Genomic DNA, 17,754 nt, shown 5'->3' with positions numbered 1-17,754 from the left:
TGAGCCTCTTCATTCTATCCTTTCATCTCAATAAATACCTCTTGTGACACTGCTTACAGCAAGCTAGAGATGCATTTGCATTGGCATTTTTGTGAAGTGCAGGAGCACTGCAAGACCTTTAACTTAGTCAATAAATCAAACTTCATTTTTGCTTTTTCATTCTGAGACTGGCAAGAATATAAATTAGTTCAATATTCTGTTAATTAACCAGTCCATTCTGGTGAAATTGTACAATTTTAATATTTTTCAATTGACAATTCCCTGTAAAATACAAAATATATCAATAGTATGTAGACGCGCTTATCAGTGCTGAAGAAAGTGATGGGATCATCAGTGCTCCAGGTGGTTGGGATTTTGATAGTATCAGAAGTGATCCTGGAGTTGTTAATGAGTAAGATTCCAGAGGGCACCAGTGAAGAAGCTGCTGCTAACGTCACTGGAGCTCAGCAAAAGAGTGGTGGAAGAAGGTAGCCAAACAAAACCAGGTAGCTAACTCTAGCCAAATGGGGTTGGGCTTAAGAGAAAGTGGGATGCAGATGGCAGACTAGATTTGATCATTCGTTGAATTCCGCTGTCCCTCCAAAATATGGAGAGGATAAGGCCATGAGTCTGATGGTGCTAGGTGAGGCTGGTGGTTCCATGCCCTGTTAACAATAGTTAACTTTTTTAACAATATTGTCCAATAGAAATTGGTGACCAGCTGCAACCCTGCCTAGAGCAAGAATAATTTAGACTTGTGGATTTGTTTTAGAAAACATATCAAACTTGTTATAAATGTAGATATTCTCCTGCTGTCCATGTAACATTTTTTAAAAAGCCCGTGCACACTCTGCTTTGTCTCAATTTCATCTGTATTATTAAAATATGCAGGATAAACCTCGAGTATTTATAACACTTGCTTCATGATTGTATTCATTATAGTCAGTATTGCAGCCAACCCCATCTGGATATCGAATTACCTATGAGCTTGTAACTGATACTTTGTATATGGATTTTTAAGATATATCTGCGAATATTGAATTGTTTCATAATTGGCTTCCAGAAGTGAATGTGACTTTCCGCTCATCTTTCAAGTTCTCTCAGATTACAATAATTAGAAATATTGTGCAATTTTTTCAATAAAATTAGTAAGAGGTTCTTACTCTTACTCTCCTATCCCTCCACAACTTTAATGTGGTGGAAAGAAGCTTCTTCAAAACCTTTATAGTCTTGAGCTACTGAACACTTACAAGCACCCAAGTTCTACCCCTCTGTGAGCATGGTTTAAACAATAACATCTTTGAGCTTGGCTAATATATAATTTGGTGTACAAGTATTGTAAATGTTTTATGGACGAATGTCTGTTAAAAATGGCCATATTACACCTTTTTGGGTGTGTCATCTCATCGTGCCAAATGTAGTGAACGATTGTGTGCTGGTTTTAATACGTATGCATCCGCATTTAGTGTAGGTAGTAGAAAAACAAATTTGGTCATTAACCAGACTTTCAAGCTACCACTGATGATGCTGTCACCAAATTGTGATAGACAAGTTGTTTGTCAAATGCAAAAATATTTCACTTTTGTTCCCCACAGGTATTTAATACCAAATGCAGGAGACGCCACCAAAGCCATCAAACAGCAGATCATGAAAGTCCTTGATGCACTCGAAAGCTGATTAACGAGACAAGATGCTGCCTTCCAAAGTTAGAGACTGAAACAAAATGAGTTTAACATTTCCTTTTGGCTGATTAACTTAATGGTAATCCTCTTTCTGGCGTGGAACATCATAATATTGATCCAGATATATATGGGTGTTCATGTGAACTTTTATGCAGCCCACACATGACGATGTGAATGGTTTTGAGAACTAAGCTCCTAAAATCTAGACTTTAATTGAAGGCAAAGTGTTCAGATTGTTTGAATTCTTAACTTATAATTGTTGATGTTTTTCCAAACTATTTGATTTTGAAATGTCCTTAATACTTAATGTTGTCCCTGCAATTTAATAATCACTGTATAAAGATAACAGATTTTTCCTTGGATGTCTTTGTTTATGCACCTTAAGTTGTAAAGGATCTTTTAATACAGTGCAAAGGGATTACAATTATTTCCACTAGGCTTTCAGCATGAATATGCTGCTACAAGCCATACTCCATTTCATGCTTTCATAAGTTCTGTTTCTGAAATTCTTGATGCATCCTCTACCATGTGCCGACTTCAGTAGTGTAATTTTCAGTTAAACTGATGTGAAAAACTGATACTGGATGCCACCTCTGTTTATAAAAGAGCTGTAAATAAGCTGGGGGAAATATCGTAATTTTAGCATATGTTTGTCTTTGTCACTCTAAACTATTTAGTGTAATATAACTTGGCATTTACTGTACATGTAAAAAAAGGCTAATGTCAGGAATTTCTTGTTTACAAAGAATTGCCATTCAGAGTGTTAAACACTGACTTACTGCAGTATTTACAATAAATGTGTTTTGGATAAGTTAAACAGGAGATCTACAGTTTTTTTTGAGGTTTGTGACATTAATCTTTCAGAATTGAATAATATGGCTATATTCCACTTTAACTTGTTTAGCATTGAAAGCACATGTTCCAGCCTTTTTGCATGCCACCATTATAAAAATCCTTTTGTTATCCAGAGTCTGTATTTTTAATAAAAGCAACTTTATCTTCTTCCAATTGCTGTCCTCCTTCTTCAAAGAACGGAACTTCCGTTCCTCCAGCATTGATGCTGCTCCCAGCCACATCTCCTCCATTTCCTGGAGGAGATGCAGGTGCCATCCACACCTCCTCCATTTCCTGGAGGAGATGCAGGTGCCATCCACACTCTAACCATCTTCCTGCCGCCTTAACAGGGATAGAGTTCATCTTTTCCTCACCTACCACTCCATGAGCCTCCACATCCAGCACATCATTCTCCACAATTTCTGCCATCTTCAGTGGATCCTACCATCACTGCTTTCCCCAGGGATCATTCCCTCCATGATTCCTAAGTCCATTCACTTCCTCCCTTACCGCCATAGTCCTTCCAGGTGAGGCAACACTTCACCTGAATATCTCTTGAGGTCATCTATTGTATCTAGTGCTCCCATTATGAACTCCTCTACATTGGTGAGGCCCAGTGTAAATTGGGCAACTGCTTTATTGAGCACCTCTGCCCCATCCACTAAAAGTCAAATTTCCCGGAGGCCAACCATTTTAGTTCCTCAAAAAAAAAATTCCATTTTGGTGTGTTGGTCCATGGCTGCCTGTTTTGCCGTGTTGAGGCTGCTCTTGGTGGAGGAGCAACACTGGATTCTGTCAAGGTAGCCTTCACCTTGTGGTATGAATATTAATTTCTCCATTTATTTTCCCTCCCCTCTTCTCTTCTATTCCCCAGTCTGATCTATTAACTCTTCTCACCTGCCCATCACCACCTCCTGGTGTCCCTCCTTCTTCCTATGGTCCACTCTCCTCTTTAAAATTCCTTTTTTCTCCAGCCCTTTGCATTTTCCACCTACTTGGCTTCACCCGTTCATCTAGTCCTCCTTCCCCTAGCTTTTTATTTTGGCATCTTTCCCTTTTCCAGTCCCGAAGGAGGATGTTGGCCTGCAACAACTATCCATTCATTTCCATAGATGTGTTCTTTATATTAATACCTACCATGGGTTTCTAATAAAGAACCATATTCTGGAAGAACTCTTATTTAACAGCAACCGCCACACATCTTACAGCGCTATGCTTCCAGATCTTTCTATCATTTCTGCGCATGCTCAGAACTCTATCCACTCACATTCTTACACATATCACAATAGATACTGCCTGACATGCTGAGTTCCTCCAGTATCTTGGATGTTGCTCTGCATTTCCAGCATCTGCCCAATCTTGTGTTTATGACCTTCCATCTTCTCATTCCAATATTTTCACAAAGAAATTATAATCACAACCCCGTAGATCTCAAAAATTGAATCAAAGGTTTCTGAAGGAAGTAATAGAGAAGTTGATCAAGAATAGGTACTTCCACTTAAATATTTTACCCCATGGAAACTTGGTAACTAAGAGTTTTCCAAGACATTAATATAAAAAATTCTAATGCAGAACCTAATGTGAATTATGCTCTATGATAGCTGCCTCATTGGACCAGCTAAAGAGTTCTATCCAGCATTCCTACTCCAAATCATTTGTAAAAAATTAGGAAAGTTGGGATGATATTCAGCTATGCTTACCACTTAATATTTTGCAGATACTAATTCTCTCAAGTCTGACACTTTGGGAAAAACATCAAGGTGCATTTGACAGAAGCTATACCACAGCAAGGTATTGATGTTTAGAAGAAATCCTTTTTTAAAAAAAATCAAGGACAAAAGTTGTAAATGTCCACACTAAACCTTTTTATGTTGAAAGCCATGAAACTTCAGCCTTCAGTGACTTTCCCTGATCATTAAAAGTTTGCGAAAGTTAACTCCCACAGCACATTATTCAGAGAAATCCGTTTTGTCATAATACAGCCTCATCTTAGTATGGCATCTGATAGACTGTTGCAGGGTTGTTGAGATGTTTGTTGTGAGCAGTGATACTAGTGTGGGTCTGAGATTGAAGACAATGTGCATATTCAGAATTCTCTACTGATCCTGCACAAATTCCATCTTTGCAATCTCTCACTTGCACACGAGGGACAACTTGTAATGGCAATTGAACTACCAATCAACACATCCTTGGATGTGGGAGGTGTTACGAAGGATGAACAACTCTGATGGGCAGAAGGGTGCAGAGTTGCCCATGTCCCCTCCCCTGGGAGAATCACAAACTGTTACTGTTGCCAGGCTGTTAATGAGAGAGAAAGAGATGGAACGAAAACATATTGGGACTGGAACATTTGCTTCAGACAAGGGCGAGATAACAGCCTGAGAGAGAGTTATGTTTAGCCCCCATGTTATGACTCCCGAAAGACTTATGGCTGCGGAGAGGGCTGCTTACGTGGTACCATCCTGCTCATTAGAATTCCTCAGTGGACAACCAGAGTGGGCTGGTTTGATGGGTTAAGTCATTCAAACCTGAGACCCCGTGAGTAGGGATAAAAGTGAGGTCCGGGGAGACACCCCTCAGACACACTAGTGAGCACTGTTTAGGGATTGGAACCCACAAGAAAGTGTGGGGCATCGGAGACCGAACGAAGGATCGGTCAATTTCACTCACAGTGGTTATAGCAAGGCCGGTGGGGGCTTGTGTGTGTCCACCCTTGCCTGGGTGATGAGTCCACCACAGAAGAACGGTCTAGCTAAAGGACAGAGGGGTCATACTTGAATGGCCACAACACATCAAGATCGTAAAGGAAGGTTTGCAAGACAATAGCTGTCACTGTTTGATCGTCCTCTCTCTCTCTCTCTCCAACAATTACAACACATCGACCAACAACTACCTCAGCCTGTATGAACTGAACTGAACTTTATATTCCCATAATAATTCATTATCCCCTAGACAACGATAGAGCTTGTTTATTACTATACCCACACTTTTAGGCTTAGTATTGCTAATGTGTATTAGCTGTATATTTGTATTGATATTGATTTGTATATTTTTACTAATAAACACTGTTGAAAATAGTACCACCAGACTCCAACGGATACTTCTATCTTTGCTGGTAAGACACCCAGTTACAGGGTATGTAACAGAGGAAACTCACGTGATCACAGGATGAATGTGCAAATTCCATACAGAGAGCACCTGTGATCAGGGTTGAATTAGAGATTCTGGTGCTGTGCAGCTCTGGTAGCTATACCACTTTGCCAACATCTTTGACCATTTAAAGAACCAGAGAACATTCTTAGGCTGTAATTTGATCTGATTTATGCAGAGATGCAAGCAAGGAGTGTTGTTTCATAAAGGTTCGTATTCTCATCCATCCACAATTCAACTTGTTGGTGAAAGGTCATCAAGCAGAAACATCGTTTATTTCTCACTTCACAGATGCTGCCCAACTTGCTGCATCTAAAGCCTTTGGATTTTTCCTATGATGAACAGTGTTTACATTGTAATCCTGTTTACATTGATCAGAATACTAGTGTGGGTCTGAGATTGAAGACAATGTGCATATTCAGAATTCTATACTGATCCTGCACAAATTCCATCTTTTCAAACTCTCACTTGCACACTAGGGACAATTTGTAATGGCAATTGAACTACCAATCAACACATCCTTGGATGTGGGAGGAAACTCATGTGATCACAGGATGAATGTGCAAATTCCATACAGAAAGCACCTGTGATCAGGGCTGAATTAGAGACTCTGGTGCTGTTCAGACTGGGGAAGAGGGGAGGGAAAATAAAAGGAGAAATTAATATTCATACCACAAGGTGAAGGCTACCTTGACAGAATCCAGTGTTGCTCCTCCACCAAGAGCAGCCTCAACACGGCAAAACAGGCAGTACAAGATGTGTCTGATATTGTGGTGCATTGTAATTGATAACCTACTGTAATCACTTTCTCCTGTTGATTGATGAGGTGAACATTTAAGGTAATAGCTGCAATACTAATCAACTAAGTTTTACTATAAAGTGTGGCATTACTCAAGTGAAATCTTTCTATTTGGTCAGAAATCGTCTCTGTTGCATAAATAGTAATTAATGCCTATTAGCTCAAGCCTAAACATAATCCACTCTGGGAGTTCACCATTGATAAGAAACCCCACCAAATAAGTCACAAATACCATAGCTATGGGAAAAGATAAAGGGCCCCAGTTTTATTTGGTGAACTTGCAACCCAAGGCCTTTCAGTCAAGACAAACTAGAAGTGTAATAAATTACTCTTTGTGCTTGCATGACTTCACCAGCAGAACACTGCTCCAGAAGCTTCAGGGAATCCAGGGAAGAACTGGCTGAATAGATCCACAATTGGCTTGATGGTGAGCTCTTCCTCAGCCTGGAGGCCTGTGACTAGTGGTATGCCTTGGATCAGTGTTGTTTATCTTCAATATCAACAATTTGGATAAGAATGTACAAGGCATGATTAGCAAATTTGCAGATATTTAGTAGACAATGAAGGTTATCAAAAGATTTTAGGATTTGATCAGCTGAGTAAGTGGGCTGAAGAATGGCACAGATTTTTACATGTACAAGTGCATGTTGAAAGTCAAATTTAAGTAGGACTTTCATAGTGAACAAAGGGCCCTGGGCAATGTTGTAGAACAGAGGAGATACAAGTGCATGGTTCACTAAAAACAATGAAATCTAGGTAGTCATGTTGGGGAAAATGGCTTTTGGCACTGGCTTCATAGTTGAAGCATCGGGTGTGAAAGCTGGGAGGTCATGGTGTGATTGCACTGGCTGCTAATGAGGCCACATTTGGAGTAATGTGTTCAATGATTGTCACCCTAATAAAAGCAAGATTTTATTAAATTGGGAAGAGTGCAAAGATTTGCAAGGATGTTGCCAGGGCTGGAAGGGTTAGGTTATAGGGAGAGGTTGGTCAAGCTAGTACTTTATTCCATAGAACCGAGATTGAGAGGTGATCTTATAGAGGTGTATAAAAAAAACATGAGACATCAATAATGTGAATAGACTATCTTACACATAGGTTTGAGGTAAGAAAGGACCTTTAAAAAGGACCTTGAGGGACAACTTTACTTTACACAGGTGATACCCATGTAGGATCAGCTGCCACAGGAAGTGGTTAAGGCAGGTTCAATAACAACTTGTTATTGTTTTCCCTTATTCTAGCTCAATGCACTGTGTAATGATTTTACCTGCATGAACAGGATGCAAGATATACTTCACTATGTGACAAACCAATGTACCAATAAAATACCATGGACTTTGAAAAGCTGGTTGGACAGGTTTAGAAGGGTGTGGTCCAAATGCTGGCAACTGGGACCAGCTTGGGCAGGCACCCTGGTCGGTATGGACCAGTTGGGCTGAAGAGCCGGTTTCTGTCCTGCATTTCTGAACAGCTCATTGGACACCAGGAGCAAAGTTAAAGATTATCAAAGTACTACACCATATACAACCATGAGATTCATCTTGCAGGCAGCCACAAAAAATAGAATGCATGAACAAACCCACATCAAAATGATACATCTAGTGTGCAAGAACAGAACAAAATCATACAAATAAATGGTAGACAATGCACAGAACATGAACTATATAGTCCCCAAAAGTCAGAGCCAGTTCATGACTCATCCTATCAACCAATACATTAATTTCTACCAGTACCTACTGGCTGCAATGTATATCCCATCTGAAAATTGCTCTGGTTACTTACCCACACACAAACCCTCACTTCCACTGGAACACAACATGCAGGTTCTTCAAGTTGCATACCATTGCAACCAGAAATAGATTGGTAATCTTTCACTGTTGGGGCCAAATCCAGTAATTCCCCACCCAACAGCACTACGCAAGTGTGCCCTCAGCAGACAAAGTGCAAAGGTTCAAATCACAAGAGTAAATCTGTAGATGCTGGAAATCATCAGGGCAAAATGTCAACTGTTCTCCCATAATAGCTGCCTGCCCCAAGTTCCTCCGGCATTTTGTGTGTTTCAAAGGTTCAAGGTAATGGCTCAATTTTCCAGGTGATTTTTGTTCCCTCATCTCTCCTACCATTACTTTAATCTATACTCCCTGGTTTTTGACCCCATTACAAACACAACAAACTCCTGCCACGATGAGATGGACATCCAAGCAGCTGAGCAGAGCAAGATTAAAGAACACCCAAGCCAAGTGAGAATGCAGCATGTCAACATTTGGGCTTCTCTAGGAGTGCCCTTGAGAAGGTGGTGGTCAGCTGTCTTCACAGGGAGGTGCAGGATTTCATCCTAATAATGATGCAAGAAGGAGTAATACATTTTGCAGACACTGCACGACTAGAATTTATAATACACCAGCACTTTAGTATGAGTAGGTTCATGAGTTTATGGAAGTGCATTTTGTAGATGGTAAACACTAGTGGAGGTGAAAAGGAAGTTTGGATAGTTGTTGGTGTGACAATCCTATGTCTGGGATTGAGAATTGTTGGAATGGCACTCATCCAAGTGCAGAATATTCCATAACACTCTTGACCCGTGGGAGGGACAGTTAGGCACAGGGAAAACTGAAAACTATGTGGGGGGGGGAGAACAAGAGTTAGATTGATCTTAAGTAGATTAAAGGTCGGCACACCATTGGACTGTACTGTGCCGAACTGTTTCATTAATTGTACATCAAGTTCCTCAGCCCATAACCAACAGAAGTAGGCGAGAGCATCACTAAAACCATTCTTAATATCCCTGCACTAATCCTTAGAATTCACTTTAAGCATGGACTTCCACAAACAAAAAGAGGTTGAGGTATTAGCCCTGGAAACTTCAGTAGGCAAGTGTCACTGAGGTTTTAGTGAAAACCCAACACCCATTAGAAAAGCGTTTATGAGCCAATCTCAATCATCACCTCCCCCTTAATAATCAGCTAATTTGGAAAAACTCAACTGATCCACTTGTAGAAATCCTCAGATACTTAGTTGAGTGCTTCCAACATTGATAAAATTAAAAACATTTAGTTTCGGGTTCAATTACGTTCCATCAATGGAGGTCTCCCCAAAGAAATTATGTGATATAGCTTGGTAATAACTATGAAAGCAACACACTTCAAGACCAAGAAACACGAAAACACAAGCTTTAATGCGACAATAAAAAATAAAGCCCCCAAAACCCACAGACAAGATAAATGATCGTTAAAAGCTAGCCCTGGTTTACTTTCATAAGCTACAGATCAGAAAATACCCGCGACCATCACACAAAAAAATGCTTTCCCTCACTCTCAGGAAACGAAGTAGCATGAATTCAACATAAATGATAGCGAAGGCAGTCACTTCAGACCAGTCTGCGGTGGGTGATGCAGGAACCTAGATCGAGCCAGGAAAGGTCCTGCCGCCTCTCCGGAAACAGGTTTCGATGAAAGCAAGGTAACCTGCTCCATGATGGAAAGTCCAAACCGCGGCGAGATCTCAGCCAGTCAAGTCCTGAAACTGGGTCTCGACCCAAAACGATGCCTGGCCCGCCGAGCTCACCCAGCAGTTTATTGTCTGTTCCAGGAAGCGGCAATTAGCTTCGGCCCGATGCAGGGTGTTTCCCGCAGCACGGCGGCTCCGCCGAGCGCAGACACAAAGAGGCGACCGCGACGCAGGAGGTTTTATGAAAGCCGGTATGCAAATGAGGGATGGCTGAGCGACTGAATCCTATTGGCCCGCTGCACCATACAAAGACAGGAACACTCGAAGACGGACTCGCAGCGCAAAGGAAGCCGAACTCTACTTGGATAAATGAAACTAAGATAGCAAAGTCCGCCTCGATTGGGAGTGCCCTCTAACCGCCGAAGCCGTAGAGAGTGCGGCCCTGCCGCTTCAGCGCGTACACCACATCCATGGCAGTGACTGTTTTCCGCTTGGCGTGCTCGGTGTAGGTGACGGCGTCGCGGATCACATTCTCCAGGAACACTTTGAGGACGCCTCGGGTCTCCTCGTAGATCAGACCGGAGATTCTCTTTACTCCTCCACGGCGAGCCAGTCGGCGAATAGCTGGCTTGGTAATTCCCTGGATATTATCCCGCAAGACTTTACGGTGGCGCTTTGCTCCTCCTTTTCCAAGGCCTTTGCCTCCTTTCCCGCGTCCAGACATCTCGTCAGAATTGCTTTTTGCGATGGGAACAACCTCACGCTCTCCCACCAACACCGACTGTGCGAACTAAACCTTTTGTGTGCAGCAGGTCGCGAATTTAAGCGGACCTGCGTGTAACCACCCATTACGTCAGCTTCCTTTCTGGTCACGTGCTCCGGTGGAGGGTGGGTTTTCAACTGATTGATGTGTGATTTGATTCTCATTGCTTTCCTTGCCGCTGGTTAAAGGACCAGAGCCCTTAATCATAAATAAAGTCACACTAGGAGTGAGATCACAAAAAGATTATTGGCGGAATAACCTGTGACGCATCTTTTTTAATTTACGAGGGAAAGATTTCTGGATGAAAATGTGCTAGTCCGAGATAGAGCTGCAAGTAACTGTAACTTTAAAAAGAATTTGCTAAAAATAGGGAGAAAATGCTACGCAAGAGGCTGCAGATACCGGAATCTCGAAAAACAACAATCTGCTGGAGGAATTCAGCAGGACCTAGAGTCATGGAGCACAGAAACAGGCCCTTCAGCCCATCTAGTCAATGCTGTCTAGTCAATCTGCACCTGATCTACAGCCCTCCATGCCTCTCCCATCTATATACCAATTGAAACCTCTCTTAAATATTGCAATTGAACTTCTGCTGCTTTTCTAATTTCCTCTAAAATCCCTCTATCCAACTTCTTGTGGGCAGCACCTTATAACCAACTACACCTACACATTTTACATATCAAGGCGATTCAGAGTACTGGTCTGCAGTCCCATCACAGCTTTTAAATTCCATTGACCTGGAAGTGAAATCTCCTACTTCATTTTCTATTTTTCTGAACATTGAAATTAATTGTAAACACAACAATGGTTGTCTATTTCTGAGAAATGTATTCTCTTGGTTTTATAGTATCACTTTCTCTGCAACTTTTCCATCTATAAACTTCTATAGGTGGAAACTCACTCATGGGCAAAACTCAACACTTCTTTGGATATTGCTGGGGGAGGGGATGGCAGCAGTAGTCAGGCCTCTGGCACTGTGACTGACCCTGGGGCTCAGAGCGAAAGACAGGGTGACAGTGATAGGAGACTGGACAGTGAGGGGGACAGACAGAAGATTCTGTGGCCACAGATGACATGACAAGAGGGTATTTTGCCTCTCAGTGTTTGGATCAAGGATGTCCCTGAGCAACTGCAGAAAATTCTAGAAGGAGAGTGTGGACAGCTAGAGGTCATTGTTGGTACAAACAAGAGAAGCAGAACAAAGGATAAAGTCCTGCAGAATTAGGTAAGAAATTAAAATGCAGGAGCTCCAGGGTAGTGATCTTCGGATTACTCCCAATGCCAGGTGCTAGTAAGCCCAGGGGCAGAAAGGTAGGCCAGATGAGTGTGTGGTTGAAGAGCTGGTGCAGGGGGCATGGATTCAAGTTCTTGAATTATTGGGCTCTCTTCTGGGGTATTGAAAACCTGTAAAAGAGGGGCGGGTTGAACTTGAACCAGAGAAGGTCCGATATACTCATGGGGAGATTTTGGTTTGCCACCAAGGAGAGCTTAACGTGGAATGGCAGGGGTTGGGACTCAAAAGAGTGAAGACAGTGAGAAAACAGGAGTATGTGCCGCAGCCAAAGAGTGGAAGCCATGTAAACAGGACAGTCATGTTTAAAGAAAAGGGCAGATAGAACCATTGCTTTAAATTCATCTATCTCAATGTACGTTGCCGAAGATAAATCAGATGCTTTAAAACAGTATGCTGTTCTTCACCAGTCAGAAGCTCTGTTACAGGTCCTAGAGGAAGTAGCAAATAGGATGGACAAGGGAGAGGCAGTGGATGTCAGTTACTTGGATTTCCAGAGGCATTTGATAAGGTGCCACACATGAGGCTGCTTAACAAGATAAAATCCTATGGCATTACAGGAAAGATCCTGGCATGGTTAGAGGAATAGCTGATAGGCAGGAGGCAGCGAGTGGGAATAAAAGGGGCTTTTTCTGGTTGACTGCCAGTGACCAGTGGTGTTCCTTGGGGGTCAGCATTGGGACCGCTACTCCACATTGTTTGTCAGTGATTTGGATAATGGAATTGATGGCTTTGTGGCAAAGTTTATGGATGATACAAAGAAGGGTGGAGGGGTAGGTAGTGCTGAGGAAGCAATGCAATTACAGCAGACAGAGACAAATTGGAAGAATGGGCAAAAAAGTGGCAGATGGAATACAGTGTTGGGAAATGTATGATAATGCATTTTGGTAAAAGGAACAATAGTGTGGACTGTTATCTAAATGGGGAGAAGGTTCAAACATCAGAGTTGCACAGGGACTTAGGAGTCGTCATGGAAGACTCCCAGAAGGTTAATTTATAGGTTGAGTATGAGTGGTGATTGATAAGCTCGTGGCCTTAAGGTAGAAGGAGTCAATTTTAGAAAATCTAACACATTTATTTTTCCTACATTTACACACTTAGTCCAGCAGTCGTGGAGCATCCGGATCCCTTCTTTGTAGAAGTCGGCACCTGGGACCTTCAGATGTGGTCCACAGCATGGGGTGATTGATATATTCGTGGCCTAAGGTAGAAGGAGATGAGTTATTAACTTCAAACTTTCTGCATTTTCACTCAAAGAGTTGAACTGCATGTGCATGTAACGAGAGCTGTATAACTCATCTCCTTCGACCTTAGACCACAAACTTATCAATCACCCCTCGTATGAGGTAAAGAAGACAAATGCAATGTTGGCATTTATTTCAAGGGGAATAGAATATAAAAGCAAGGAGATAAAGCTGAGGCCACAATTGGTGTATTGTCAACAGTATTGGACCCCGTATCTCAGAGAAGATGTGCTGTCATTGGTGAGAGTCCAGAGGAGGTTCACGAGGATGATTCTGGGGCTGAAGGGGTTAATATGTCAGAAGTGTTTGGCAGCTTTGGGCCTGTACTCACTGGAATTTAGAAGAATATAGGGAGATCTCATTGAAACCTACCAAATGTTGAAAAGACCAGATAGGGTGGATGTGGAGAGGATGTTTCCTCTGGTGGGGGTATCCAGAACTAGAGGGCACAGCCTCAAAACTGAGGGGTGACCTTTTAGAAAAAGGCAGGAGGAATGTTTTTAGTCAGAGAGTAGTGAATCTGTGGAATGCTCTGCCACAGACTGCAGAAGTTGATAGTTTCCTAATCAGTCAGGGCATCAAAGGATGTGGCAAGAAGGCAGGTGTATGGGATTGAGTGGGAGCTGGGGTCAGCCATAACAATGGCAGAGCAGACTCGATGGGCTGAATGGCCTAATTTGCTCCTATGTCTTAGGGTCTTTTTTGGCAAAATAATGAATAAAAGATTGTTAGAGCATTTTCATTTCTATTTTTCTAATCCCCACTAATCCTGCATCTTTTTGAAGATGTGCCTCAGGCAATCCTTTGATTTTCTTTCTGTGATGGAAAATTAGATTGAATTGTTTAAAAACTATCACATAATAGCAAGCTTATGCATCAAATGTAGATTTATTTATGGTGCAGTCATCAGCCCTTATACTTCAGAGATTTTGCTTAAAGTATTTTATGCTGAATCATTTAAAACCAAATCTTAATCAACAACTAGATACTTTGGTGTATCCCTGTTCATCAAACCACAAAGATTTGTACTTCCCTAAATTCTACTTTTATTTCTTCTTTCACAAAGCAACCCAACCCACCGCCCCACATTAGCACTCCACCAATTCTCTCCATAGCTGGGATTGGGCAATCCTTCAGTTCAGAGATCATCTGTTTTCATTCCCTTGAGTCAATGAAAGCAGTTGTCACATCCTAAGCTCATATGTCCATTCCTATTTCTTCTCACCACGTTTACTTCTTCTGTCCTCTTTCTTCTTCATAGGAGTTCTGATTGTGCACAGTTTTCACCTTCCAGTTAGTTTGCATTTTCATGTGAGTCCGCCAAGGAACCCCACCCACACACTGAAAAGAGTTCACAGGGACCCTCACACCCTCCAAAGGTCCAAATATTTCACAAGCCCTCTCCCACACTCATACTACAGAAGATTTACTAGGTCCTTCACATCGTCCAGAAGATCCACAAGGACCTCTTATACAGGGTTCACAGGGATTTCCAGATCTTCCAAACGGTTCACCGGACTCTTTCTTCTGCTTCTGCTTGGTACAGCACAAGCACTGCCGGACGGCTGTTATAACGCACAGTCGGTGTGAATGGCGTGAGAGTTAGATTATAAAGTGAGCTTTTTTGACTAGATCCCCTAAATTGATTTGATTGAGTCTATCTTTAAAAATATTAATGTCAGAAATACTGCGCAGGTCTGGCGGAAGAAGACTCCACTCTCCTGTTGATCTTGGGTAGAGGAGTACTAGTAGCAAATCTTGTTGAATGAGGGGGTTTCCAGTGTGTACGGTCCACTTTGCTGTCGACTTGAACTGACCCTGTGACGAATTTGGATGCTTGATGGAGTGATGTTGTGAACTTCTTTGAAAATGGAGATTAACCGTAGTTTAGTACGTTGGTTTTCAAGTGGGTCCCATTGAAGGTTAGAGAGCATGTTGGTGACACTGGATTTCCTGCTGTAATCATTTAACACAAAGCGAGCAGCAAGGCATTGGATTTTTTGATGAACTTCTTATTGTTAGCTTGATGGGGATCCTATATGGCCGCGCAATACTCAAACTTTGGACAGATGAGTGTCTTGTATGCCGTGACCTTGATGGATTTACTACGAGTGGAGGTTTCTTCATAGGATACCCAGCATTTTGTTTGCTTTGGCTATAATCTGATTGATGTGGCATGCCCAGTTAAGATCCTTGCTAATTTCAACACCAAGATATGGGTGGGGGGTGACTGGTTCAAGAATCTTTCCTTTCATGTTATACATCATGTTGATTGGTTTAACTTTGTGACTGTCATACATAGCATAACATCTAGATGAGTTGAAGGACATTTGCCATTGAGACTCCCATTGACATAATGAATCAACATCGTTTTGTAGCAGCTGAGCATCTTGGTCATTTTTTATCTCACGGTAGATTATGCAGTCATCTGCAAAGAGTCTGACCTTGGATTTGACTATATTTGGCAAGTCGTTGATGTAAATGAGAAAAAGTAAGGGTCCCAACACAGTCCCCTGGGGCACTCCGAATGTTACTGGAGATTCAGGGGATTCTGCCCCCTCGAGAAGCACACGTTGCTGTCTTTTGGTAAGGAACATGTTTAACCACATTCCCCCACATTGTGTCTCATAGTGTCTATCTGGATGGTCCATAATGTGATGGTGAATAATATGCTCAAGAATTTTACAATGGACTTCAGTAAGGCTTTTGACAAGGTTCCGCACGGAAGGTTAGTTAGGAAGGTTCAATCATTAGGTATTAATATCGAAGTAGTAAAATGGATTCAACAGTGGCTGGATGGGAGATGCCAGAGAATAGTGGTGGATAACTGTTTGTCAGGTTGGAGGCCGGTGACTAGTGGTGTGCCTCAGGGATCTGTACTGGGTCCAATGTTGTTTGTCATAAACATTAATGATCTGGATGATGGGGTGGTAAATTGGATTAGTAAGTATGCAGATGATACTAAGGTAGGTGGCGTTGTGGATAATGAAGTAGGTTTTCAAAGCTTGCAGAGAGATTTAGGCCAGTTAGAAGAGTGGGCTGAACTATGGCAGATGGAGTTTAATGTTGATAAGTGTGAGGTACTACATTTTGGTAAGAATCAGCCAAATAGGACATACATGGTAAATAGTAGGGCATTGAAGAATGCAGTAGAACAGAGTGATCTAGGAATAATGGCGCATAGTTCCCGAAGGTGGAATCTCATGTGGATAGGGTGGTGAAGAAAGCTTTTGGTATGCTGGCCTTTATAAATCAGAGCATTGAGTATAGGAGTTGGGATGTAATGTTAAAATTGTACAAGGCATTGGTAAGACCAAATTTGGAGTATTGTGTACAGTTCTGGTCACCGAATTATAGGAAAGATGTCAACAAAATAGAGAGTACAGAGAAGATTTACTAGAATGTTACCTGGGTTTCAGCACCTAAGTTACAGGGAAATATTGAACAAGTTAGGTCTTTATTCTTTGGAGCGTAGAAGGTTGAGGGGGGACTTGATAGAGGTATTTAAAATTATGAGGGGAATAGATTGAGTTGACGTGGATAGGCTTTTTCCATTGAGAGTAGGGGAGATTCAAACAAGAGGACATGAGTTGAGAGTTAGGGGGCAGAAGTTTAAGGGTAACACAAGGGGGAATTTCTTTACTCAGAGAGTGGTAGCTGTGTGGAATGAGCTTCCAGTAGAAGTGGTAGAGGCAGGTTCGGTATTGTCATTTAAAATAAAATTGGATAGGTATATGGACAGGAAAGGGAGGGTTATGGGCTGAGTGCAGGTAGGTGGGACTAGGTGAGAGTAAACGTTCGGCATGGACTAGAAGGGCCGAGATGGCCTGTTTCCGTGCTGTAATTGTTATATGGTTATATGGATGGAAGTGAGTGAAACTGGTCTGTAATTTCCCAGATATTGTGCGTTCACCCTTCTTATAAATTGGAACGACATTCACTTTCAACCAATCGTCCAGTAATGTCCCAGTATCAATAGACTTCTAGAATATCTTTTGCAAGACGGGAGCTAGACAAGAAACACAACTCTTCAGAATCATGGCTGGTGTTTGATCAGGTCCTGGTGCGTACTTAGGCTGTATTTCTTCAAGAAGCTTCGTAACCCCTGTTACAGTTAGAATGAGATCTGGCAAGTCTGGGATATTGCTGGGGTCTAAAGTGGGGAGTCCATTCAAGTTTTCCCTTGGGAACACAGCGCAAAACTGCTGGTTAAGTGCTTGTGCTTTGTCTGCAGCAAGAGATACAACGCGGCCCCCAGATGAGAGAGAAGAAATTCCAAAAACTTCTTGCCTTGTAGATTTAATGGAATTCCAGAAGGGTTTGGTGTTGTTAAGTCAGCGCGAGGATTTGAACTTTTACCAGTCTTCACTATGACCGGATTTCCTAGCTTTATTATAGAGTCTTTGTTTTCTACGCATCGCACACTGGGTGGACTGGTTTACCCATGGTAAGTTGAATCTGGAAGAGCTCATTTTTGAGGGGACATAATTGTCAATTGCTGCTTGAAGGACCTCTTGGAAGTTAGACCAAAGAATATTAATACTGACCGATGCTAGATATTCCTT

General features: G+C 41.9%; 2 protein-coding genes across 5 annotated transcripts in view; one reads left to right on the top strand and one right to left on the bottom strand.

Moving 5' to 3' along the window:
- The window catches only part of tbc1d23 (TBC1 domain family, member 23), an 89,054-nt gene extending 86,385 nt beyond the window's left edge, over nucleotides 1-2,669 (top strand). For all 4 annotated transcript variants that reach the window (XM_073045141.1, XM_073045140.1, XM_073045142.1 and 1 more), the window contains one exon: nucleotides 1,575-2,669. In XM_073045141.1, coding sequence (XP_072901242.1) covers nucleotides 1,575-1,656 — 82 coding nt within the window. In that variant the 3' untranslated portion in view covers nucleotides 1,657-2,669. The remainder of the gene's footprint in view (nucleotides 1-1,574) is intronic.
- A 6,929-nt stretch (nucleotides 2,670-9,598) lies between these two features.
- Nucleotides 9,599-10,677, bottom strand: LOC140727601 (histone H4). The gene has a single exon (XM_073045138.1). The coding sequence runs from the start codon at nucleotides 10,613-10,615 to the stop codon at nucleotides 10,304-10,306; it is 312 nt and encodes a 103-aa protein (XP_072901239.1). The 5' UTR covers nucleotides 10,616-10,677; the 3' UTR covers nucleotides 9,599-10,303.
- Nucleotides 10,678-17,754: the final 7,077 nt, after the last annotated feature.

This window comes from Hemitrygon akajei, chromosome 5 (genome assembly GCF_048418815.1).
Source record: "Hemitrygon akajei chromosome 5, sHemAka1.3, whole genome shotgun sequence".
In the NCBI taxonomy this organism is placed as follows: domain Eukaryota; kingdom Metazoa; phylum Chordata; class Chondrichthyes; order Myliobatiformes; family Dasyatidae; genus Hemitrygon; species Hemitrygon akajei.
This window is presented reverse-complemented; position numbering and strand designations above follow the sequence as displayed.